The sequence below is a fragment of the Muntiacus reevesi genome, chromosome 10 (assembly GCF_963930625.1).
Source record: "Muntiacus reevesi chromosome 10, mMunRee1.1, whole genome shotgun sequence".
In the NCBI taxonomy this organism is placed as follows: Eukaryota; Metazoa; Chordata; class Mammalia; order Artiodactyla; family Cervidae; genus Muntiacus; species Muntiacus reevesi.
Window position 1 is genome coordinate 45,722,905 of NC_089258.1, and position 27,619 is coordinate 45,750,523.

At 38.6% G+C, this 27,619-nt stretch overlaps 1 protein-coding gene across 1 annotated transcript in view; it reads right to left on the bottom strand.

The window, feature by feature from the left end:
- LOC136176275 (CUB and sushi domain-containing protein 1) overlaps nt 1-27,619 on the bottom strand; it is a 1,594,796-nt gene that overhangs the window by 284,359 nt on the left and 1,282,818 nt on the right. Inside the window, exons 23-24 of the mRNA XM_065946402.1 lie at nt 18,217-18,408; nt 17,262-17,388 (exon numbers count right to left, since the gene is read on the bottom strand). Of these exons, the coding sequence (XP_065802474.1) occupies nt 17,262-17,388; nt 18,217-18,408 (319 nt within the window). The remainder of the gene's footprint in view (nt 1-17,261; nt 17,389-18,216; nt 18,409-27,619) is intronic.

Sequence of the window (27,619 nt, forward strand, 5' to 3'; positions counted from 1 at the left end):
GATAGTCAGTCTCTATATTTTATGATGATATATGGTACTCATCCTTGGATCTCTCTAGGCTCAGAAAGAGAATGGCAAAGTTGTTCTCCCTGTGTCTGTAGCTACATACAGCCTCACAATAAACTACAGAGGGCTCTGTGTTGCCACGCCTTTGTCAATACCTGATGACATCAGCCTATAATAGTTGTATAAAGAGAAAATCTGATGGTCGTGGAGAGGTCTCTTGTTTACATGACATCTCCCTGAATATTTGTGAGGTTGAACATACCTCACAAATGCTTTATGAGTCTAAAGCAAACCCCCTTCAATATACAATGCAGTTCAACAATTCAAGGAATACTTCTTGAGCACAGACTGTTATCAGGCACTCTTCTAGGTATTTTGGATGTATCAGTGAACTAAAGGAAAAACCCTGCCTTCATGGAGCTTGCACAGTTGGTAATGGGAGGAGATGAGCAAAAAAACCCTGAAACTGTAAAAAATAAGAAAGCTGCATGTTGGTAGGTGGTAAACATCACTGAGAAAAGAAAAAAAAAGCAGAACAGAATAAGCAGCATCGGTCTTGACAGGATTGAAGGGCAGGGAGGAGATTTAGGAATTAAATGGCTGGATAACCCATGTATTTAGGAATTAAATGAGATGGCTGGATAACCCATTTTGGTGAGGAGAACCTTGGTAGAGACTTGAAGGAGAACAGAGGCTTTTATATTTGCAAAGGATCTTCCCGAACCAGGGATCAAACCCAGCCTCCTGCATTGCAGGCGAATTCTTTACTATCTGAGCCACCAGGGAAGCCCCACATTTGATGAGAGGGCAGAGAGAACCTGCAAAATCCCGACACAGAGGGCGCACCGTCAGCGTTTGAGACCATGCAGGCAGGCAGTGTAATGAGCAGAGAGAGGGCCTGTGGAAGAGGCGCTAAGGCCAGAGAAACATGCGGGTGGTGGATGGGGGTGCGACGGGCGTTATTCTGTGGGCTCTGGCTCTAACCCCAGGTGACCCACCAGGGCGGTGTTTGTAGTGAAGCAGTCACCCCATCTGTGATTAAAAAAAAAAAAATTGCTCTGTGCTTGTGTTGACAACAAGCTCTCCAGGGAAAGGCAGAACCGAGAATCAGATGTGTGCTGCTTAGAGGAGTGGACCGTGGGTGGCTGGCAGGTTCTGGGCACGGTGTGACGGGGAAACACAGCCATGGGAGGCCTGTGGGGTGAAAAGAGGATGCAAGGTCACTCGAGGGCTTGTGCGTAAGTAACGAGAACCATGGGGAAGTCACGGCTGAGCGGGGGAGGGTGCAGGTGCAGGGTCTGTGGTGTGGGAAGACCAGACGTTCTGGGTCGGGCCTGTGAGTTCAAGATGCCCAGTGGACAGTGAGCAGCCGGCTGCTCATGCCAATCTGGAGCTTTGCAGAGAAGTCTGGAAGCAAAGAAAAACCCGTGTGTTCGGCAAATAAATGGCTTTAAGCCACGGGACGAGATGAGACCATCATAGGTCTTAGGCAGAGGGAAGAAGATGCCCGAGACTGAATGACCCCATCACACTGGATTGCCCACTGCTGTGAGGAGTGCTGCGTCTCTTACTACTGTTTGTGTACGGTATTGTATTCTTGTGGAAAGATTTGATTACATACTCTATCATTTTAAGAAAAATCCCCTGCTGCTCACGATGCTGGGAAGGCTTTTATCTAGTTATGCTGTTGATCATGAAAATGCATTCAATTCTATTAAACTACTTTTTCTAAACCTGTTTAGATGATCTGACAGGTCATTTTTCTTACTATATAAATAGGAGTAATTTTAGAGTTCAGCTCTTAATTTTTATTTCTAGCTCTTGTTCTTTGATATGAAGGTTATTTTAGTCTTATTAAATGGATCAGCTCATTTTTCTAGTTTTTTCTTTTGCCTGGAAGATTTTTCCAATATATTGACATAATATAATGTATTACTTTTTCAATGTTATAAAAATAATTTCTATTGTAGGAGTGTATTTCTATTCCATTTCTAATATTGGTTATTTGGGTTTCCTGTATTTTATCTGAATATGTCAGTTATTTTTCTACTCAATGATAATTTTTTTCAAGAATCAGTTCATGGGTTTGGTAATTCTCTACATTTTTCTTCCATTAATTTATTTTACTATGTTTGCTGTTTTTCCACTCTACTTTTTTGAATTTATTTTGATACCATGTTTCAAATTCCCTTATCTGCAAGCTTAATTTACTGATCTTCTAGTGATCTTCTTTTTCTAATACTTGTATTTAGGACTGTAAATTTCACATTAATCTCTTAATCACGTGTCTTTTAATTTCAAAATGGAAAATGCATTTTGCTACTTTCTTGTTATACTTTTTTATTTCTATTACATTTTGATCAGGATGTGGAGCATAGAAGAAAGTGATTTTCTGTTTTATTGATTTTTATTGATTAGCTTTCTTCCCGTTTGTGATCATATCTGTACATGTTTCATATTTACTTGAACAGAATGTGCGAAATCTACTTGGAGGCTGTAGAACTCCTTTAAATAAGTTCAGTAATTGCATGGTTCAAATCCTCTGTAACCTTACTAATGTGTTACCTGTTTGATTTATGAGTCATAAAGAATTATAAGAGGTGTGCTGTGCAATTTCCAATGTCTCCAAATTATTTATTTATTTTGTTTATATTAAACTATGTTCCTAGCTGGATACTAGCTTCTCTTAAGAGTCATATATGCCTGGTAAATATATATCAATAGTATTTTGTGTGTTCACAGTAATTACATAGGCAATCCCTGGTGGCCTAGTGGTTAGGATGCCAGGCTTTCACTGCCATAGCCAGGGTTCAGTCCTTGGTCAGAAAAATAAGATCCCACAAGCTGCAAGGAATAGCGAAAATAACTTGCAAAACAGGAACTCTTATAAAGGAATGATAGGCAGTTTGAATACAAATTCCAGGTTGACAGTTTTATGTATATAATTATCTGGTTCATGAAAAAGGTTGCACTGCAGTTAATGGAGAAACACTGGCTTATCAACAAATGGTCAATTGAACTGCACTGTGGACAAAAAAATTCCTTGAATCTTCCTCATAACTTACAGAAAAATTAATTCCAGATGGAATGAAGACATGTAAGTGTGGAAGATAAAGTAAATCTTCTGCAAAAATCCTAAGATAATGTTTTTTTATAATTTTGGAGAGGCAAGATTTCTTAAACTGGACACAAAAATGTTAAGATAAAAATTGATATAACTCAATTTGAATACATATAAACACACTAGCCATGAAAGAAGAATGAGCCAAAATGAATTTGATTCATAGAAATTGAAAACTTGTCTTTAACAAAAGACATCATTATGAAACCATAAAGACAGACCAGAGTATAAGACTATAGCTGCTGAATATAGAGTCAACAAAAGATTGCATTCAGATGTATAAAAACTATATACAAATCAGTAAGTAAAAGACACATATTCCCATACGAAAAGAGATGGACGAAAGACTTCAACTGAAAATTCATAAAAGAGGGTACTCAAGAGACCAATAAAAATCAAAAAGTGATGGCCATGATCAGTCTTCAGGGAAAAGCAAATTAAAACAACCATACACCCACTAGAATGACTAAAAGGGAAGACCATCAAGGCCAAGGACAGAGAAAGCAGAAGCACCTGGGAGGGACCCGCACTGTGATGGGAGTGGGGAGGGGTAACCACATCAGGAAGTCATCTGACAGCACCTACAACGGCTGAGTGCAGCGCACGCCCGAGAGAAGCACAGTCACCGCACAGTACACGGGAGCAGATGCACACACCACCACTCGCAGTGACCTCAGGCTGGGCTGAAAGCAGTCCACATGCCCATCAACACACAGAATGAATGGATAACTCATGGTCTACTAATGCCATGGAATAATTTTCCTATATCGATGGGAGGGAAGGCGGAGGATATCAAGACGCACTGTAGAACCCGATTTTCATAAAGTTCAAAGTAAGGCAAAAACGCCTCTGAAGTCAAGATAGCGATTATCCTTAAGAATGGCATCTTGAATGGAGCTCAAAGACCACACGCTGGGCTCTGATCTGGTTGCTGGCGCCACGGGGAGTGTTTATAAATAAGTCGTACAATTGTGATTGGGATAGTCTCATGTGCCTACGATCCATGTTAATGAGAAGACACAGACAAACACAGGAAGATCCACCCTAGGCCTGTGAGTTTTGCCATTTGGGAAATACCATGCAAATTCACAAAAGATATTGTGGTTGTTGTTTAGTCACTCAGTCATGTCTGACTCTTTGCAATCCCATGGACTGTAGCCCACCAGGCTACTCTGTCCATGGACTTGTCCAGGCAAGAATACAGGAGTGGGTTGCCATTTCCTTCTCCAGGGGATGTTCCTGACCAGGGATTGAACCCCTGTATCCTGTATTGGTAGGCACCAGGGAAGCCCAACAATGATATAACAACATTTTAATATAGATAAAGAAATGGTCATTTTTCATTTAAAAAAATAATGAAAGTCAATATGCAGACATTATACTACTAGGTAGGGAAAGTTTAAAAACTGATTTTAAAAAGTACCATCCTAAAGAAACTACTATTTATTTCAGACACAGTCACTCAAGAAAAAAAATACACTTTGCTGAACACTTAATTTTCAAGCACATGGATTTTCTAAAATATATATTTGATATTAATTTCTCACTTAAATGCTTTATTCTCTGCAATCACCCTCATTGTTTTATTCAGTCCAACTTTACTGAGGCTTCCACGGCTAAGTCAAAGATCTCTCCTAGTAAAGGTCATATTGCCCTTGAAAATATGTGGGTGATTTTCACATATCTTTTGATATTGATTTCTAACATAATTCCACAGAGATGAAGAGAACAGACTGTATGATTTCAATGCCTTGAGACCAGGAAACTTCTGCACCCTGTTTTATGTCCCTGTATATGTTACAGTGTCTCCTGGTTTATAGTGTATGGGAACTTGAATAGACTTTGTATCCTGCTATAGTGTGAAAATTGTGTAAATCTTAGTTATGTTGAATTTCTTCATTGTGCTTTTCTGGTCTACTGTATCTTTCTACTTTTCTGTCTATTCATTCCATTAATTTTTGAGACTTTGGTAATGAAACTCCAAATAAATATCTTAATTTATCTACTTAAAAATAATTGTAATATATAGTGGAACTGTACGCAGCTTTCCAAGTCTCCTGTAAATGTGTTATCATATTTTAACAATTTAAAAAATAAGAAAGCAAAAATACACTTTGCAATGTACAGTGTCACAAGCTTTAATACATGTGGACAGAGCATCAGATGAACAAAGTGTCAGGTATGTTTATTCTGTTCAAGAGGTCTGGGAATGGTCTTGTCAGGCAGAGAGAAATAGCAATGATAATTCAATAAAGACGATGAGACAGAAAGTGACTAAACAAATACATTCATGAATACACTAAGAGTGTGAAAATACAAAAGTTATAAAAACAAGGAAAATGAGTAAAGATTTTCTTTCCTACCAGATTGGCCAAGATAATAACACTTCATTCTGTTTCAGTAAGAATGTGGAGACTCCATCTTTTCATATACTGTTGGAGGCCATATCATCTCTTTTAAAAAGCAATTTGGTAATGGTCATAAAGATTTAAATGTGCATAAACAGCAAGTCCAGTTTTAGAAATTCATCATAGGAAGTACCCTCGAGGTGATATACTGGGAAGATGTTAGCGTGGCTGGTATCAGTGAAAAGCTGAAAACAATCTGAATATCCCAATAGGGTACAGTTTAAATAAATTATGGTGCATTCAGGCAATGGAATCTTCTTCCACGACTAAATAGAATGAGGTGGAATTACAAGTAAGGACATAAAACTTTGACCATGTTTATTGACTGAAGAAAATCTTTAGAATAAAATTAAGGTATGATACTATTTTTCAAAAATAATTAAACAAGTAGACATTAATTAATTGTTTAATTAAACAATTAAACATATATATATGTTTCATTTAAGAAATTATACAACTTACACTAAATTTTAAACTGATGCTAACTTTTGCATCTAGGATTACAGCAAACTACTTTCCAGGCTTTTTATCTTTCTGCCACACTTTTTTAGTATTTCTTTTTTTTTTTTTTTAATTTATTTTTTAAATTTTATTTAGTTATTTACTTTTCTAGTATTTCAAAAATTAAGAAAATAAATAACTTTGAATATCATGAAGCTGAACTTGAGTTTATTCTGCACATAATGAGCAAAGTATGTACATTTTTAAAGTGGACAAGTGATATGATCAGCTTTGTTTGATAGAACTATTTGTATTAAGACACATGAAAATGATTCAACCACTTGACCCAGAAAGAATCTTCCTAAGAATTTATTCTAAGGTATTAATTATCAATAGAAGCAAAGCTTTACTTGTGATACTATTTGTCATATAATTACATGTAATATTGAAAACTAGAAATGATGAAAATTAGAAATTTTGTAAACAACCAGCAAAAGAAATAATATTTAATTATGGTCACCCATACTGTAGCTTATGTAAAGGTTCATGTAAGTCAGGCTGGATGGGAGGGGAGTTTGGGGGAAAATGGATATATGATGTATATGCATGGTTGACTGAGCGACTGAACTGAACTGAACTGATATGCATGGCTGAGTCCCTTTGCTGTTCATCTGAAACTGTCACATTTTGTTAATTGGCTATACTCTAATACAAAATAAATAAATGTTTTAAAAGTCCATATAAGACATATGTCAACATGGTAGCAATGATATCCAATATGGGGGAAGTGCATGCCTTTTTTTATGCTTTTGAATATGCCTATATGTTAATTTTTCAACCATATAAAATTAATATTATATTTAAAAAAATAAAACATGTTCCTTAAGAGTGAGAGCAGCGGTTGTGAGAAAGCTGGGCAGGATGGTTCAAGAACAGGCCCAGCGAATCATGGGGGTCTGGACAAGGGGGCTCCAGATATGGAATCACTGAGATGCGTGGCCACATGGGTGTGGGAAGGAGGGAGGAGCCATGATGCTAAGAGGCTAGCTCGGATGCTTTGCTGTGTATGATGGCCCTACTTCAGAAGGAAGGGGTGGTGGGACAGACACTGAGTCGAGAGAAGAAAGTAGACTATGTGTAGATGAAATGATAAAAGTGAAATTCTGATTGACCTTTTAACTCGGTCCCCAAGGATGGAAGAATCTAGAGGTGGGGCAACAGTCAGAAACTGCAGGGAGCACAGGTGGAAAGAGAGCCGGGATGACAAAGCTGGGATCCGAGCTCACGCATGCTTCATCTGTGCTGAGTGTGACGTGCACGTGATTCATCAGGCCAAACCTGTCGGGGATCAGACACCAAGTCCAGACGGTGTTTCCGTCTGTCTAAGGAGCTTATATCTGCCCATTAGCCGAGGGGTGGCTGAGAGCAGGAGGGGGCAAAGGGTGGATTTGGGAGTCTGGGCAGGGAGAAGGTGAGATAAGAGCAGAGTAATGGTCTGTGAAGTAGGAACCGGGCATCGCGGATAGAAAAGACACCAACGAGGGGACAGCTGACAAGGCTTTGGCTCACATGCAGCTGATTTTTTTCTCAGAGCCTATTATGAAGAAATATATTAATAGATTAACCTGGTGTTTTTTTTTTCAGTTGGGAGAATATTGGAGATTGGGGAGTGAAAAATAAGGACAAGTAGAACATATTATTGAAAATAAAAGCCTCCACCATTTGGAAGAAGACAAGCACTGACAAAGATCAGGAGTAAAGAGGCTTAGAGGGAATGACAATAGTGGTCCTGGGAGTGTGCCTGCAGGGGGTCTGTGAGACACTGGTCTCTGGAACAGCAGTCATGCCAGTCCCGCACCCCCCAGCTAACTATTTCTCCTAAACCCCATTCATATGTGATTAGAATTTCACTTCCAGAGTTAATCACTTTTCAGTTCTTCCTACACTTTCATTTTCACTGGCCAGTTTCCCTTCTGATGATCCATGTTTGCACAGTGTCAAGTGGGATCCTCACCGGGAGCCAAGGAAGAAACACAAGGACGTGCGTTGCTGTCTGTGTTTGAACGGAGTGCAGACGCCTGGTGGGTGATCCTGCACTGGAAGCTACATGACGTGATCAGGCGTGTTTGTGGTTTATGCAGAGACTGAAGGGCTAAGAGGAAGTCTGTGCTTCATGAAACCCTTCACAGCACATCTGCAAAGGTAACTCAATGTGAATGAACCCTGTTTTGGGGGGCGCTGATGTTGTTTCATGAAGCAAGGTGACCAAAGTTGCTTGTATCAGGATCTTGCACCATGAAGGGTGCCTGCAGGGTTCTGTCCCCCACTCCCTGCAGGTGGCTGGTCTGGTTCCTTAAACTCTGGCTCCAGCTAACGAGTGCTGGGGTCCAGCCTCACATACAGGGCAGACTTTGAAGTGCTACTGCTCTCTTTGGATGGCCGGAATTCTCTTGATTGCTTATTTCCTCACATTATCCACAAAAATAAATGAGATACTCCCTTGTGGTCCTAAAAGAAAAGGGGCATTTGAGGTGTTTTGATTCCTGTCCCCGAGTCTGTCAGTCTTGTCATCAAAACACTTGCAACTCATGTTCCTGGCACATTTACCAAAGCCTGACCTCAAACTCAGAGAAAAATGTCCAGTTAAGTGGAATCATTTCCTGAGTCTGTGTCTCACAGGGATCTTGAAGGTTGGTCCAAAACAATTTAAAATTATCCTAGATCTACAGATCAGATCTTCTCCATAATTTCTATATAGCCCAGCACAGCCAGGACCATAATCCACATTGCACTTTCTTCAAAAGTTTGCATAGGAGCAGTTTTGACAGTCTTAATGCATGTTTGGTGGTGGTGGTTTAGTTGCTAAGTCATTTCCGACTCTTGTGACCCCATGGACTGTAAGTCCACCAGGCTCCTCTGTCTGTGGGCTTCTCCAGGCAAGAATATTGGAGTGGGTTGCCATTTCCTTCTCCAGGTGATCTTCCTGACCCAGGGATTGAACCTGGGTCTCCCACATTGGAGCTTCCCTGGTGGCTCAGCTGGTAAAGAATGCATGTTTGATAGGCCTCTAATGTTTTCAATATTGCACAAGCTATTTCTAATAGAATCCCATGATGCTGAGAAAGATTGAAGGCAACAGGAGAAGGGGGCAGCAAAGGATGAGATGGTTAGATAGTATCATACATTCAATAGACATGAGTTTGAGCAAATTCTGGGAGATAGTGAAGGACAGAGGAACCCGTTGTGCTGTAGTTATGGGGTCACAAAGAGTAGGACATGACTTACTGACTGAACAGCAACAATGACAACAGCAACCACACGTCCAAATGCAATTTCATAAGAAAGAACAGAAATACCCTCAAAGTGAATTTTCCAGACAATTAGACTTGTGAAAAAGCAATTAAAGCCAGGAACAATATAGACATATGATTATGCAAGACACTGTCTTGATGCTGCTTGTGGGATGTATTTCCAACGCTGCCACCTTCACCGTATAAATGACAGCTGTGTGCAGAAAGAAATGCACTGGGTTTCAGACACATGTTTACAAATAACTCTCCAAGTGGCTAAATTTACTGCAGTGTCTTGCGATTATACTTTTAATTAAATTTAGTTCTGGAAACTGCTTTATAGGACGCGTGTGAAAAGTATAAAGATCTTCTAGACCCAAGTGCCCTATAACAAAAACTATTTTCATGTCTTCTATTATCTCAAAAACAAGTAAGAGCAGTATACATCAGAAACTGCTCTGGGCCTCAACAAAATAAAAATAAACACAGTAATAATGGCATGAAATGTTGAAAACAAACCTTTCATAATTTCTGAGATTTTGTTGCTTATTTATTCTTTAAGAGTGAAAAACACTGACATTTAACAAATCATAATGGAATGTATGGTAAGGCATTCCATTCATATTAATAATTTTTAATACACAAATTAATCCCTGGATTCATATCTACATGACTGACATATTCCTCACTTTTCAAGCAAACAGTTGAGATAATATTAACTCTGATACCAGTGAAATAACTAAGATTCAGTAAACTACACAAAAAATATCCAAGCTGAGACCAAGCTCTAATCTTCTTGGTGTCAGTACCATTTTAAATCTAAAATTATATATTATGTACTTTTAAGTACGTTATTTTCCAGACTGCCATACTAAAAACAGTACATAATATCTTAATGACCCCAAATCACCAGAAACATTTTGGGATAAACTTGGATGTTGACAGCGTAAATTAATTACAAGTGCTGATGTTTGTTTCTTAACTTCCTTATTAGGAAGAATTTTATGCCTTAAATAAAAAGATTCATTTACAAACTGAGTAGCTTAAAAGATATGCACAAGAAGAAAAAATTCCCCAAACAAATCGGTGTAGGCAGCATTTCTGTCTTCCTAGAACATTAATGGTTAAATGACAAAGTCAGTTCATGATAAAAAAAAAATGTATATTTTTTATTACTTCATCTCATTCTTTATTAATTTCTTATCTCTTTTCTTATTAAAAAGTTAATGAAGTATTAGATTCACCTGCAGAGAGTGTCTGTCACTTGCTTTGCATTTAGGGGAACAAGTGCACTTTTCGGGTTCTTGGGTAACGAATCACAAGAGGATGTTTAAGAACTAGAATGGATACAAAATCAAGATCCCTATATATGCTGTCTACAAGACATTCATCTCAAACCTAGGGACACATATAGACTGAAAGTGAAGGGCTAGAAAAAGATATTTCATGCAAATGGAGACCAAAAGAAAGCAGGAGTAGCAATACTCATAACAGATAAAATAGACTTTGAAATAAAGGCCGTGAAAAGAGATAAATAAGGATACTTCATAATGATCAAAGGATCAATCCAAGAAGAAGATATAACAATTATAAATATATATGCAGCCAAAATAGGAGCACCACAATATGTAAGGCGAATGCTAACAAGTATGAAAGGGGAAATTTATGGTTATGAAATAATAGTGGGAGAGTTTAACACCCCACTCACACCTATGGATAGATGAGCTAAACAGAAAATTAGCAAGGAAACATGAACTTTAAATGATACAATGGATCAGTTAGACCTAATTGATATCTATAGTACATTTCACCCTAAAACAGTGAATTTCACCTTTTTCTCAAGTGCACACAGAACCTTCTCCAGGATAGATCATATCCTGGGCCATAAATCTAGCCTTGGTAAATTCAAAAAAATTGAAATCATCTCAAGCATCTTTTCTGATCACAGTGTGATAAGATTAGATGTCAACTACAGGAAAAAAGCTATTAAAAATACAAACATATGGAGGCTAAACAACACACTTCTGAATAACCAACATCACAGAAGAAATCAAAAAAGAAATCAAACTATGCATAGAAATGAATGAAAATGAAAACACAACAACCGAAATCTATGGGATTCAGTAAAAGCAGTGCTAAGGGGAAGGTTCATAGCAATAAACAGAAGAGAAAGAGAAACAGAAGATAAATGAAATAAATAACCTAACTCTACACCTAAAGCAACTAGAGAAGGAAGAAATGAAGAAACCCAGGGTTAGTAGAAGGAAAGAAATCACAAAAATTAGGGCAGAAATAAATGCAAAAGAAACAAAAGAGACCATAGCAAAAACCAACAAAGCTAAAATCTGGTTCTTTGAGAACATAAATAAAATAGACAAACCATTAGTCAGACTCATCAAGAAACAAAAGGAAAGAATCAAATCAACAAAATTAGAAATGAAAATGGAGAAATCACAACATACTACACAGAAATACAAAGCATAATAAGAGACTACTGTCAGCAACTATATGCCAAGAAAATGGACAACTTGGAAGAAATGGACAAATTCTTATAAAAGTAAACTTTACAAAACTGAATCAGGAAGAAATATAAAATCTGAACAGACCTATCACAAGCATGGAAATCAAAACTGTAATCAGAAATCTTCTGACAACAACAACAACAAAAAAGAAATCTTCCAACAAACAAAAGCCCAGGACCAGATGGCTTCACAGCTGAATTCTACCAAAAATTTAGAGAAGAGCTAACACCTATCTTACTCAAACTCTTCCAGAAAATTGCAGAGGAAGATAAACTTCCAAACACATTCTATGAGGCCACCATCACCCTAATTCCAAATCCAAACAAAGATGCCACAAAAAAAGAAAACTACAGGCCAATATCACTGATGAACATAGATGCAAAAATCCTTAACAAAATCTAGGAAACATAATCCAACAACATATTAAAAAGATTATACATTATGACCAAGTGGGCTTTATCCCAGGGATGCAGGGATTCTTCAATATTCCCAAATCAATCAATGTGATACACCACATTAACAAATTAAAAGATAAAAACCATCTGATTATCTCAATAGATGCAGAGAAAGCCTTTGACAAAATTCAATATCCATTTATGATAAAGACCCTCCAGAAAACAGGCATAGGAGGAACATACCACAACATAATAAAAGCCATATATGATAAACCCACAACAAATATTATCCTCAATGGTGAAAAATTGAAAGCATTTCCTCTAAAGTCACGAACAAGACAAGGATGTTCACTCTCACCACTACTATTCAACATAGTTTTGGAAGTTTTGGCCACAGCAATCAGAGCAGAAAAAGAAATAAAAGGAATCCATATTAGAAAAGAAGAAGTAGAACTCTTACTGTTTGCAGATGACATGATCCTCTACATACAAAACCCTAAAGACTCCACCAGAAAATTACTAGAGTTAATCAATGAATAGAGTAAAGTTGCAGGATATAAAATTAACACACAGAAATCCTTTGCATTCCTATACACTATCAAAGAGAAAACAGAAAGAGAAATTAAGGAAATAATTCCATTCACCATTGCAATGAAAAGAATAAATTAGGAATAAATCTACCTAAATAAACAAAAGACCCATATATACAAAACTATAAAACACTGATGAAAGAAACCAAAGATGACACAAATAGATAGAGAAATATACCGTGTTCATGGATTGGAAGAATCAATATTGTGAAAATGAGTATATTACCCAAAGCAATCTGTTGATTCAATGCAATCCCTATTAAGCTACCAACGATTTTTCAGAGAATTAGAACAAATAATTTTACAATTTTATATGGAATTACAAAAAACTAAAATAGCCAAAGCAATCTTGAGAAAGAAGAATGGAATTGGAGGAATCAACTAGAGGAATCAATCAATCAATATACTACAAAGCAATAGTCATCAAGACAGTATGGTACTGGCACAAAGAGAGAAACATAGATCAATGGAACAAAATAAAAAGCCCAGAGATAAATCCACATACCTATGGACACCTTATGTTTGACAAAGGAGGCAAGAATATACAATGGAGAAAAGACAATCTCTTTGACAAGTGGTGCTGGGAAAACTGGTCAACCACTTGTAAAAAAATTGACTAGAACACTTTCTAACACCATGCACAAAAATAAACTCAAAATGGATTAAAGATCTAAATGTAAGACCAGAAACTATAAAACTCCTAGAGGAAAACATAGGCAAAACACTCTCTGACATAAATTATAGCAGGGTTCTCTATGACCCACCTCCCAGAGTAATGGAAATATAAGCAAAAATAAACAAATGGGACCTAATTAAATTTAAAAGCATTTGCACAATGAAGAAAACTATAAGCAAGGTAAAAAGACAGCCTTCAGAATGGGAGAAAATAATATCAAATGAAGCAACTGACAAAGAATTAATCACAAAAATATACAAGCAGCTCCTGCAGCTCAGTTCTAGAAAAATAAGCGACCCAGTAAAAAAAAAGAGCCAAAGGGCAAAACAGACATTTCTCCAAAGAAGACATACAGATGACTAATAAACACATGAAAAGATGCTCAACATCACTCATTATCAGAGAAATGCAAATCAAAACCACAATGAGGTACCATCTCAAGCTGGTCAGAATCGCTACTATCAGAAAGTCTACAAACAATAAGTGCTGGAGAGGGTATGGAGAAAAAGGAACCCTCCTACACTGTTGGTGGGAATGCAAACTAGTATAGCCACTATGTAGAACAGTGTGGAAATTCCTTAAAAATCTGGAAATAGAACTGCCCTTTGACTCAGCAATCCCACTGTTGGGCATACACACTGAGGAAACCAGAATTGAAAGAGACATGTGTACCCCAATGTTCATCGCAGCACTGTTTACAATAGCCAAGACAGGGAACAAACCTAGAAGTCCACTGGCAGATGAACAGATAAGAAAGTGGTGGTACATATATACAATGGAATATTACTCAGCTATTAAAAAGAATGCACTTGAATCAGTTCTAATGAGGTGGATGAAACTGGAGTCTATTATATAGAGCAAATTAAGTCAGAAAGAAAAACACCAATACAGTATATTAATGCAGACATATGGAATGTAGAAAGATGGTAATGATGACCCTATATGCAAGACTGCAAAAGAGACACAGATGTAAAGAACAGACTGTTGGACTCTGTGGGAGAAGGTGAGGGTGGGATGATTTGAGAGAATAGCATTGAATCATGTATATTATCATATGTGAAATAGATCACCAGTCCAGATTTGACGGATGAGGCAGGGTGCTCGGGGCTGGTGCACAGGGATGACCCTGAGGGATGGGATAGGGAGGGAGGTAGGATGGAAGGTCAGGATGGGTAACACATATACATCCATGGCTGATTCATGTGAATGTATGGCAAAAACCACCACAATATTGTGAAGTAATTAGCCTTCACTTAAAATTAAAATAAATAAATAAATAAATAAAAAGAAGTAGAAAAATTTGAAATCTGCCTAAGAGGAAAGACATCCTGTTTATGTAAAGTCATTTCATGACTCACAGATGGTTCCTAGGGTTTTTCACAATCAAATTCAGTGTAACGGCTTTTATATCATTTAGATCAAGCATTCAGAAATTTAAAGTTAAGAAGTAATATTTAATTCTACATAGTTCATTTGTAAGTGACTACTGATTTTTATGAAAAATGTTGTTGCTGAGTCACTGAGTCGTGTCCAGCTCTTTGCAGCCCCATGGACTGTAGCCTGCCAGCTCTTCTGTTCATGGAATTTCCCAGGCATAAATATTGAAATGGGTTGCCATTTCCTCCTCTAGGGGATCTTACCAACCCAGGGACTGAACCTGAGTCACCTATATTGGTAGGCAGACAGATTGTTTAACACTGAGCCATCTGCAGAACCCTTTATGAAGAATACAGACTCAAATTCTTTTATTCAAATATGCCCTATTTGTGCCTCAATAGATGGCTGCTGCTGCTGCTAAGTTACTTCAGTCGTGTCTGCCTCTGTGCGACCCCATAGACGGCAGCCCACCAGGCTCCCCCGCTTCTGGGATTCTCCAGGCAAGCATACTGGAGTGGGCTGCCATTGCCTTCTCCAATGCATGAAAGTGAAAAGTGAAAGTGAAGTCGCTCAGTCATGTCCGACTCAGTGACCCCATGGACCACAGCCTACCAGGCTCCTCTGTCCATGGGATTTTCCAGGCAAGAGTACTGGAGTGGGGTGTCACTGCCTTTTCCACGCAATTACCTATTTAATCATTTTCTTAACTATGGACACTTAAATTTTTAAATGAATTATTTAAATGAGTTACTTCTGCAACATTTACATAATCTAAATTCCTTCTCTTGTTCCACATACATGATTAGGATATTTATTTTGGATGGCTTGAAAGTGGGAATAGTTTGTTCCATGTGAGTTTAACTCACTCCCAAGATGCTGATGTGACCAAATGTCAAGAAAGTCTGGTGAATTTCAGGGAGGATGGAGGCCATCAGAGAGAAACAGAGTGTCAAGGAACAGGATGAGCAGGCCCCCTTACTCCTTAGCATCCCATCTTATTTTTACTAAGTTATAAAGTTGCAGGAGGACAGGTTTACTAAGTTTGCTGGGTAAACTATTTGTGAGTAAGGACAAAATCCACTAGTTCATGAATGTTTTCATATATCCGCTTGCCCCAGAAAGAGTTTTCTGCTTTGTATATGTCTCTTTCAGCTTCTTCTCATATTTAAAGGAGCTGATGCCCAGATTCTTTTAAACTCTGGTCGGTGCAATAACACAGAAAACGGAGTGGTTAAGACTGTCTCGGGAATGTTTTATTTTTTCTTTTCCTTTTTAATAATTGTTTATTTTTGGCCGCTGCTGGGTCTTCGTTGCTGTGGGAGGTTTCTCTCTGGCTGCACAGAGCGGGGCTACTCTCTAACTGTGGTGCACAGGCTTCTCACTGTGGTGGCATCTCTCATTGCTCAGCAGGGGATCCAGAGTGCAGGCTCAGGAGCTGTGGCACACGGGCCTAGGAGCTCTGAGGCAGGTGGGATCTTCTGAGATCAAGGGTCAAACCCATGACTCTTTCATTGGCAGGTGGATTCTTTACCACTGAGCCACCAGGGAAGTCTGAACAGAGGTTTTTTTTTTTTTTTTTTTTTAATATTGTAGAGAGATTTCAAAAGAATGAAAGAGGAGAGGTGGTGGGAGGAGAAAGGGGACTTTAAGGGCTATGACTACAGAAAGCACATTTTCAACATGTTCTTCAGTTAAAGAACAACTTAGTTTTAACTGAAATGTCCTCTTGCTTTATATACTGTACTGTGGTTTTGACACACCCTTTTGACACATGGAGAGTTTGCTTTCAAAAATTACTTTTAATTGGTTTACTTGTTAATTTAAAATTAGCATCATTTAGGACTATTCTTTTCCCATTAAGAGTGAAATATATTTCTTCAAACATTTACTTTCCCACGAGACATGTTTTGGCAGATAGAACATTAGCAAATGTGATGCAAACAGAAGTTTGAAAAGCCTCCATGTCTTGCTTCTAGGAAAATTTCATCATCACTAGTTTCCTAAGGGAACAGAACCTGATGCAGAGAGACCCCCACCTTTAATCATCCAGCTGAGGCTCCCACACCTGCATGAGACCTTCCTAGGCCACCCACTCCAACCAACCACAACTGCTCAGCAACTCAGAAAGTCATGAGCACATACGTTATTGTTTTTAGCAACTAAGTTTTGGGGGCCTGCTTGTTATGCAGCCAAAGCTAGCTGATGTACTTAATTTCTTTTTATCTTTACTACAGATGACTTAACACACGTCTTCAAAGGAATACCAAAGTGAGCATGCAAGCCAACGAAAAATTTGGCCATGTGCTTACATTTTGTCCTTTGACTCAGAAACTTAAATCTAATCGTGGATAATAAGAGATGTACTAGTATCTTCACTACAAGAATAGGAGACATGCTTCTATTCTCAAATCACTGAAACCCAATAAAACGAGTACCTGATTGTCTTCCCCGGGTCTGCCTCTACCACCCAGGTGCAGTGGAGGTTGTTGTCATAGGGAGCAGGGTATCCTGGAGACAGGATGCGTCCTGAAGTGGCAGCGTGGATCCGCCCGCCACATTCCGCTGCAAGGGATTCAAAAATGGGCAAGTTTACTCCAGGCCTTACAGGCTTCACTTTAACCACCTTGAAAAGCCCAAACCATCACATTCATGTTGCATACACAGGAAAACAATCCCAGCATCTGGTTGTCCCTGTCACTGCTTTTCTAAATTTCCTTGTTCCCCAGCATTATCTTGATGAAAAACCAGTATCCTCTGCAAAGTCAAGAGAGTGAAACAATGAAATGCCATGTTATAAATCTAGTGATATTTCTGTGTACAGAAGAAGTATCTAATAAGAATTCAGTATATAGAAGAAGCAATAATACCTCTCTATATAATTTTATATATGATAGCATATATGCTAATACTACTTCTTCTATATATAGTATCTAATAATACTCTTTCTATACACACAAGTATTACTTCTTCTACACTTCTCAGTAAAATAGTACTAGGGGATCTGTTTTTCCTGCCTACACACACACACACACACTCACAATATTGTTGTTGCTGTTTAGTCACTCAGGCTCAGTTGTGTCCCACTTTTTGTGACCCCATGGACTGTAGCCCACCAGGCTCCTCTGTCCATGGGATTCTCCAGGCAAGAATACTGGAGTGGGTTGCCATTTCCTTTCCCAGGGGATCTTTCCTAGCCAGGGACTGAACCTGGGTCTCCGACATGGGCAGGGAGATGGATTCTTTGTCACTGAGCCACCAGGAAAGCCTCTCGCAAATGTCAGGATTAAACCCACACTGGAGAAAGAGCAATAGAAGTCTGCCCCCTCTGGGAGAATCAGGTTGGAGCACCCAGGGCTTCCTGCTCCCCGCGCGCACGTGCAGACGACTCACCTACACAGGAAGGCAATGGCCGGTCCCACACCCTCCGGTCCCCGCTCAGGCAGGTCAGAGTACCCCCGCCGTGCATGGCGTAGCCCGGGTTACAGCTGTACAGGACGACCGTGTCGGTGAAGTGGCCTTCGTCCCGGATCCTGTAGCCGTAGTGAGGGGTCCCCGGGTCCTCACACTTCACCAGGTCAAAACCTGTGAGCAAGGAGGGGAGGGGTGAGTAGACGGAAGTCACTGCGGCATCCATACTGGTGTTCACACACCGAGGAAGCAGACCGGGTTGCTAAATGTCCCTCGAAGTGTAGAAGGAAAAAGAAGACTGAATTTAAAAACACTTGTGGGTGTTGATTGGATTTATCCATTAACCACTGGTTTGTTTCTTGGAGTTCGACCACTTTACTTGTTCCTCCACCCCATCTCCTCCACCTGCGTTTTGTCTGTAGAAAAATTCTAGTCAAATAATAAGCTTAATCAGAGAAGTGAGAAAATACAGATCCAAAGAAAGCACTCAAACAGAACAAAATAATAATAGTTTAGTCGTGAAACAAGGTCAAGGATGTTCAGTTTCTCCTCAAGGGCTGCAGACAATTTTCTGAGCCATATCCTGAGAGTTGTCCTGTAGATACTGAAACCCCCACCAGCTGGAAGAAGTTAACTACATGATGCCCAGACTGTCACCATGACCTATGTGCCACAATTCCAAGAATTGGTCTCAAAGAAATGTTAACAAATCGATCCTGGAACTGAAGACTAACTGTACTTAAAGCAGTGAGGAAGACACGGATCAGACCACTGATGACCAGTTTCAAGATGACCATCAGAGCTGACTGTGCTGTTTGTGCAGGGAGCCCTCTCCCTCCATCTGTAAAAGCTCTTGCCTGCTGAGAGAGAGAGAGAGAGAGAGAGAGAGAGAAAGAGAAAGAGAGTGTGTGTGTGTGTGTGTGTGTGTGTGTGTGTGTGTGTGTGGTCGGCGGCATGGAATCAGCCTTTGGACAAAAGCTCACCTTCTATCCTGGTTGCCACTCTCTGCAATGACTTTCTTTTTCACCAGTCTTGCCTCTTGAGTATTAGCTTTCAAGCAGCAAGTACCTAGACTCCACTTTCAGTAACACAAGGAGAATCTTTATTCCAAAGAGCTCCAGGCTGTCATCATCTGACTCACACATCCAGTCAGCATCTAGATTCTCCAGTGACTTCATGTAAGCTTTTCCTGTCTCCACACTTTCTCTTTGTCACACCTGGGGCCTTCCAGGAGGGCCACCCTCACTTATTGTCTGTGCTCACTCCAGCCTCTGCCTCCAGGCCCACTTCCTCTAAAACGCCCAGATCTCAAGCTTCGTGGAAATTACCATGCCTTTCCTGCTCACAGAGCTGGGTTCTGTGTCCCACCTGGGGCCAGGGTGAGGTTCCTGAGCTGCTCTGTGTGTAGCACAAACTCCGGGTGAATCGTCATAATGGTTTCATCAAACTAACCTCTGAGACTCGAAGAAAGAGATGACAGAAATGAAGATTTAGCCTCTGTGGTATCAAGAGCTGTATATTGCTTTCATGTGAAGCAATAATTTAAGGCCATCTGTGAAGAGAGTTCTACACTAACAAATCTCTCTTCCCATATCACGATGCAAATTTTGACCATTTAAAAAAGTAGAGCTGGAAACCCGAAGGAATACATGGGTTGTTTTCATCTATTTCCACCTAAATTTTGCTTCTTCCTTTTCATGAAAATAAACAAAATAAAAAAATGAATGTGTGAGTTTTGCTAAGTCTTTCTGTCAAATTTGTATTCTGAATGCTTTCCATGGAGGAAGATACATCTTTAAATTCACATGATCATTTACCCTTAGAATCTCTACATAATCCAGATGGAGTTCTGCAGGTGTATACACGGGAGGGAAACCAGTACACATTTGATAATTTACATGCAGTGGCCAAAAAAGTTTCATGAAATACTTTTTTTTTTCCCTATAAAATGTCAGTCTTTAATTATTGTGCCTTTACGAAAACTATTTATCTATTTAAGAAATGCAAATAGCTATAATTCAAGATGTCCAGAAGGACAGTGCATAACAGTGTATCTATTTCAGCACAAAGCAAAAGGATGTTTTAGGTTGCCACAAAGGGGATCAAATAGCTATAATTCAAGATGTCCAGAAGGACAGTGCATAAGTGTTTCTATTTCAGCACAAAGCAAAAGGATGTTTTAGGTTGCCACAAAGGGGATCAGAATTAGGAAGAAGGGTCCCAGGCATATAGGGTTTCAGGGCTCATGCAGACACCTGACAACTGTAGTCTGGTGCACAGTCCCAAAGCCACCAGGAAAGGAAGATGCTAAGCTGCTGAACTCACTCGGGTCGAACCGCCATCCTTACTCCTGCCTTGCAAAAGGCCCTGCAGATCATTTAGCCATAGTGTCTCTTCTGCAGAAGAGCAAAAGAAGCAACGTCTCTATTGTTACTGTTTCACTTGGTCTGGGGCTTGGATGAGACAGTGTCAGGGTGGTGCTTTCAAAAGCACTCTGCCCTGGTGACCAGAACAAGAAACCACCACTGGCTGGGGCACAGTGGCCAGCTGAGAGTGACGGCTGGAGTAGGGCTCTACAGGTAATGGTAATCACCGATGTTTCAAACTGTCTCAGCGTTTGAAAGTCAAATTAGGTATCTGAGTATCAATGACAGTGGAACATAAAACTCCAAATAAGAAGCAGACAAAATCTAGGTCTCAAAAGAGAAACAGAAAGAGTCAAACACGTGTCCCTTTTGCTTGTACCCCTGTGACAGGAACCTGGAGAAGTAAATCTGACATGAGAGGAGTTAGTCTCAAGTGCCAATAGACCCGAAGTTCTCTCCAAAATAGAGTGAGATCCATGAAGGACAGTGGCCCCAGGAGACATAACCACCTGCTGTTCTGCTGAAATCCACACCCCCTGTAACCTAAGCTTCTGATTCTTCCAGGAATACCAGAAAGCTAGAGTTTTTAGCTTCATAAAATGCTTGTTGAATAAATACATATTTCAAAAATGGAGATGCTTAAATTCTAAGATTAGATTATGAAAACTAGATGTAAACAGTTTTAAGAGAAACCAATAATGTCTCAGTTTCTGGAGAAGGCTGAGACTCAATTCTGAAAAGTTGTCAATATTCCATCTAATTTTTTAATACTAAACTTTGTGACGCAAAGACCTTCTCAGGATGATTAAGGGCTGGATAGAGAAATGGCCCAGCTTGTCCGAGACCTTTTATTCTGACAGTGAGTTATTTCCTGGTTATACAGAAGACTTTTGTTATGAAAGATTGTCCTCACTGGAGATTAATGCCTATAAAAGATAAAGTAATGACATTGATTTTCCTGGTGACTTATGTGCTGTCTCATTAGCTTATAGTCATCAGCTCTACAGACAAGAGACTCATGCTTAAAGGTTATCCAGACTTTCCCTCTAAGTTCAAAGAGCATGGCTTTTAAAATCTTCCATCAAATAAGCTATCAAAGTTGTAAAATCACAGAACTTATTTATATTAAAATTAGCTTGAAGAAACATTTCCTCTGCTCCAAAAACTTGCATCATGAAACTTTTTAAAGGAAGGAAGTAAGAATCATTGAAAAATAATAAACAACGATGCACCAATACAAATGTCTACTAAACTTTATCTGTGTTGAATTATTAGAAAAATGACTGTTTTATTGTTTTTTTCTATCACTCAGTCTAGAAAGATTTTGTCTTTTTCTAAACCACATATCATCACACAGATGAGTTAAGTCATGCTGTTTTTGAAAGGGCACTTATTCTTTTCATTACCAGATTTTTTTACTTATGCTCCTTTTGTTATTATTATTTTTTTAAAGATCAATTAAATCATTGATGGCATCATGAAATACATTATTTTGCTGAAATTCCTACATTTGATACTTAAATGTCTAAAACTTCTACACCTACCGAAGGTCATTACATTAAATATATTCCTCTTGTCAGAAACTTGAAAAGTATTTGTTTTTTATTTTTATTATGTTGATATTCTCAAATTCAGTTTTTCAAGTCAGTGAAAAGAGCTTTGTTTGTGCAAAGCTTCTTACAGGATTTAATAATTCATGCACAGTTACAGGTAGAATCATAGACATTTATCCCCAGAGGAATTGACATCTCGAAAGGACTAGAGAAAGATCTCCAGAAACCCCAGATTTTTATTTCTTGTTGCTTGTGCCGTGAATCAGCTTGGCCCTTGGACTCTGAGTCCATCCATATGCAATAGATACTTTGCCTCTCTCCAAAAGCAGAATGAGAGTCATTTCAGTTGAGCCCTGCTTGCTATTTGATTAGGGCATAATATTAACATTGTCTCTTAAAAATTTCAGTACTGCTTGTAGACACTGGTGAACTAAATTGAAGTGATATATAGTAACAGAGTTCTTGAATGACAATATAAAATTCTGGGATGTTCATACTGTGTTCATTTCAGGAAAAATATTTTTTTCCTGTGGTTCATTAAACTATCTCAAAAATATTCTCTTACATTTAATTTAGATCTACAGCAGTAGTCCTCCAAATAAGAGGTTTATCCATTTTAATCAGAATCTAAAAGACTTTAGAATGACTACTCTTAAGGCTACTATAGAGTAATGACTTAAAAAATATAGAGAATATATCCTTTTCTATCTTGAAGCCACTAGCTTGACATAAATCAGTGTGCAAATACTGATTTTCTGTATTTTCTTTGTGCCATAGAACCTTCAAAAAGATTAAAGTTATCTGTCAAAACATTACCTATTAAGAGTTGCAGTTGCTGCTTGGATCTATTTAGCAATTCCATTTCTTTTTGTTTTCCAGTGATTTCTTCTTAGTCACATAAATAGTACAGATGCTTTGAACAAAATGTTTTAGTTAAAACAAGCTCCAAACATCAGGCTAATGAAAATTATTACTTCATCTTCTGTAGCTATTACCCAATTTTAATGTTTTTAAGGATTAAATCCTATATCTCTTCAAACTCTAACAAAATATTACTATTACAAAAGACTTCCACTTAACTCTCAAGTATTTTGACTAGTTCTTATCTTCCAAATCAACCACTTATGTTTGAAAAGAAGCTGGTGTAGACTCGATCCATTTCATACACTCAGGAGGAACAGTGAGGGTTACTGTCGGCTTGTGAGTGCCTCATCCTACTTCCCAGGGACTCTACAGAAACGACCTTCATTCTCTGGTGAGCTTTGAGGACATGACTGATGAAGAGTCTTTATCATGTATGCACCTCTGATACCTTCTCCTATGAACCATTGATAAAGCCTCACAATGTTTATAGAAACCTATTATCGCTTTACTTTACCTAATAAAGACATTTCAATTTGAACAATGTAATCTTTGCAAAAAAATAAACAATAACAAAGTTAGCAATCTAAGAAATGTTGCCATATGCAAAACCAACAGCTCACTTCATTCAGTATAAGGAGAACTACACCTAACACTTAAAAATTCTTTTTTATTAACTTCATTTATTTGCAGTCATCTATAGAGAAATGTGTTTGGAGGGAGAGTACTTCTGAAACTCATTTTTGTGGTTCACTTGAAAGTAAAATTCACTAACCATGAGTTTCATGAAATGTTTGATTAACTTATGTTTTTAAACATAAATCTCATTATTCAAGAAAGAGATTCTGGGTGAAGTGTGTGTGTGTGTTCAGTTTTTAAATTGTTATCTATTAAATTATATATCTACACTATTTGTTCAGCTATGCTGTTACTGGTTTCAAATTGATTTTTTGGTCAGCTATGTTATTTGAATTTAATCCATTTCTTTTCCCCAACATGCTAAATTTTATTATCATTGTTATTATTTTGTGATTATGTGAGCATCCCCGGTGGAAAGACACTGAATTTTCCCAGAACAGCAATAATCATCAGGATTGTGATAATGTTTGAATGAAGCTCAGAAGCTCTGAGCTTCAGAGGGGAAAAAAAAAAAAAAACCTGAAGAAGTCCAGAATGAGAATCAGATAACCAAAGGGATTAACTATTTTTATGGAACCATATTGGTTTTTATCAAACATATTGCTTAGTTATCATAATGGAATGTAATCACAGGTAAGAATTCCAGAAGTCCATCTTGAAATGTGCAATTCTGAATATATTATATAATTCCAGATTACACTCTGACTTTGAGTAGAGCTACCTAGCAGTTCCAATTGTTTATACATGTTCTGAGAAATCTTCCTGAAAGAAATCATACTATTCTTAATATTATATTGAATCATACTATTCATTTCACTCTGAATCAGTCTTTAAACATATCCAAAGGGTGAATCTTCTAACACACTGCAGTAAGAATTTATCATCAGTGCATCATCTAAATTTCCAAACATATTTAGTATCTAGGGCAGGGACTTTGAGAAGCACAGAATGAAACAGGGTCCTATCTTTTATAGTCTAGTTAATTAAATAGACCAGAAAATAGCATTTTCAAAATAATATGATAAATGCTACAGTAGAGGAGAGAGTAAAGGATGAGAGAAGCACAAAAGGAAGCAGGAAGTTTGGGAGAAGACCTGAGTTAGTCCAAAAGGATAGTTGTCATCAGGGGTGATAAAACCAGAGGGAGGAGAAGCATTAGGTCAAGTCTTCACAGGTGCGTGGGCATCTGGAAGAATGTGGTCTCTCCCAGGAGCGCAAAGCCATTTCTGGGAGTATGGGTATTTGCTGAAGCTTCTTTTTAAGTGTGTGGAGGTGGAGTGGGAGGAGGGCTGCATAGAAGATGGAGCAGATATGGACAAGACTGCAGCAGCCCAGGGAGCTGAGACTGAGTCAGTGTGTGACGGAGTCCGGGAGAAACCAGGGCAGCTGAACAGGCAGTGATGCAAACACATTTGGATTTCAGAGAGATAATCAGAAGCCCTCTGGATGATGGACTGGAGTGGGAAAAAAGGCAGGAAAATGGAACAGATGCTTATTTAGTGTTGAAAGGTAGGTGGTAGCTGGGGATATGTGGCAGTAGACAAGGTGAGATTATGTGTGCATACAAAGCTTATCAGGCAGAGGGAGCTTAACTGATGAGTGAGGCCAGAGGGAGATGGCCTGTGATGAGCAGAGAAGACAGGAAAGGGAATAGAGCTGGTACGGGAGGCGTAGGGCTCATGTGTCAGGCAGAGAGGAAGCACCAATATCATCGACTCATAACATGGTGTCATCTCATTACAGATCCAGTGAATGTATCCAGGAAAGCAAGGCAATCCTTCACCAACAGCTTCTTCTAGGAAATGATTAAAAACAAACAAGCTCTGCAGCATTTTGGGACAAGAACCAGAAAGTAGCAGGCCTTAGAGCAGGGATCCCCAACCTCCTGGTTGAGGACCGTATTACCTACCAGATCAGAGGCAGCATTTGATTATAAATAAAGTGCACAGTAAACGCAATGTGCTTGAACCATCCTGAAACCATCCCCTCACCTCCATTCCATGGAAACACTGTCTTCTATGAAATGGGCTCCGGGTGCCAAAAAGAGTGGGGACTTTAGAGAACTTTAGAGAAAGGTGGCTGCCTTAGAGAGCTTACTCTCTAACAGAGAAATCAGAAATAATAACAAATAACAGCACATCGTGACAAGTTCCCAAGCAGCAGAAACATAAAATATGAGCCAACACGGACACAAGGGTGACAAATGCATGGTTCTGTCCTCTGTTGTTTTCAGTCTGTATTTTCCATTAGTTTCTCTACTTTTTCTTAGTTATTTCTGTCTTATTGTAGTCACTTCCTTTTCTGTTGGAGGTTAACAGTAGGACATGCACAAAACATTTAATAGGAATGTCTATAATGTTTTATAAGGGTGGCTCCTTTCAACAAGCAGAAAGAGCCATGACTTATCTGATAGATATTAATATTTGTCTGACATAACTATGCTATATGTTCAGATGATCCATGTCTTTCATACATTTTAGTTTTTTTTTTCCCCAAACTTTAAATTCTTCATTTTGTATTGCAGTATAGCTGATTAACAATGTTCTGGTGATTTCAGGTGAATGGCAAAGGGACTCAGTCATACATATACATGTATCCATTCTCCCCTAAACTCTCCTATCCGGGCTGGCATATAATACTGAGCAGAGTTCCATGTGTTATACAATAGGTCCTTGTTGGTTGTGCATTTTAAATATAGCAGTGTGTACAAGTCATCCCAAAGTCCCTAACTATCCTTACCCCCTTGCAATCACAAGTTCATTCTCTAAATCTGAGTCTCTTTCTGTTTTGTAAGTTCATTTGTATCATTTCTTTTTAGATTCCACATATAAGGGATATCATATGATATTTTTCCTTCTCTGACTTATTTCACTCAGTATGACACTCTCTAGGTCCATTTATGTGCTGTAATTGGCATCATTTCTTTTCAATGATTGAGTAATATTCCATAAAATATATATACTACAACTTTAGTTTTAAGCAAAAATATTGACATAAATACCACTACTCTGACTGTAAATGTAAGCTATTAATATTCTCTTAAACTGTACTTTTAATCATGATTTCTACCTGATGATGAAAGTAGTAAATTATAAACAGAAGCTTAGTCTAGTAACACTACTATTTTACGGATAAAATATGTTGGAAACTATAATTTCCCAGTATAATTTTAACCCACTATATTATGGGCATAAAGTGAAAAAAATGAGGTAATTTAACTAATTGAGAACATAAACCTGGAACATCTTGCCTTCTGACCTACACCATTAATTCACGAATGAAATCACTTAGTTGACATGCGTTTATAAAGTACCTACTGTGTGTCAGATATTCTGCTAGGTGATGAAGATAAGAAGCTAATTAGCCTCAGTCCTGCCCCACGAGGAGCTCACAATCTGTACAGGAAGAAAAACAACACTTAATACTGTCCGTCTTTAAGGCACATCCGGTCACTAATTTCACACACTCACTAAGCACTTACTGTGTGCTCTGTGGGTCTATGTGCAGGCAGAGCCTGACCCTGGGTGCTCAGAGTTCCATCAGTAGCGTTACTATCACATCAACAAGTGCTTAAGGAGAAGAGAACAGACAGATGTGGAGATTTCAGGTGCAGATGGAATTGCTCATGGAGCTGGAGTCTGCTCTGTCCTTCCCAAGGTTTCTGTGAAGCAGGACACCAGTACAGGGCAGCCCATTCACAGGCAGCCACCCACAGGACATATGGCTGCTTCTAAATGAGCCACCTGTACTTTCCAAGGGACGCCGGCCGACAGCAAACAGCACGTCACACGCCATGGAGGAGGCTTCTTCCAGTATTACCAACGAAACAAACAGGCATGCATACACACATCTGTTTACACAAAGGGACACCCAGAAGCACGATGAGGTCAGCTTGGCCAACTGTACAACACATTTAATTACAAAGAGTGCAATTTGATTATTGTCAGAACATAGTACAAGACAGAG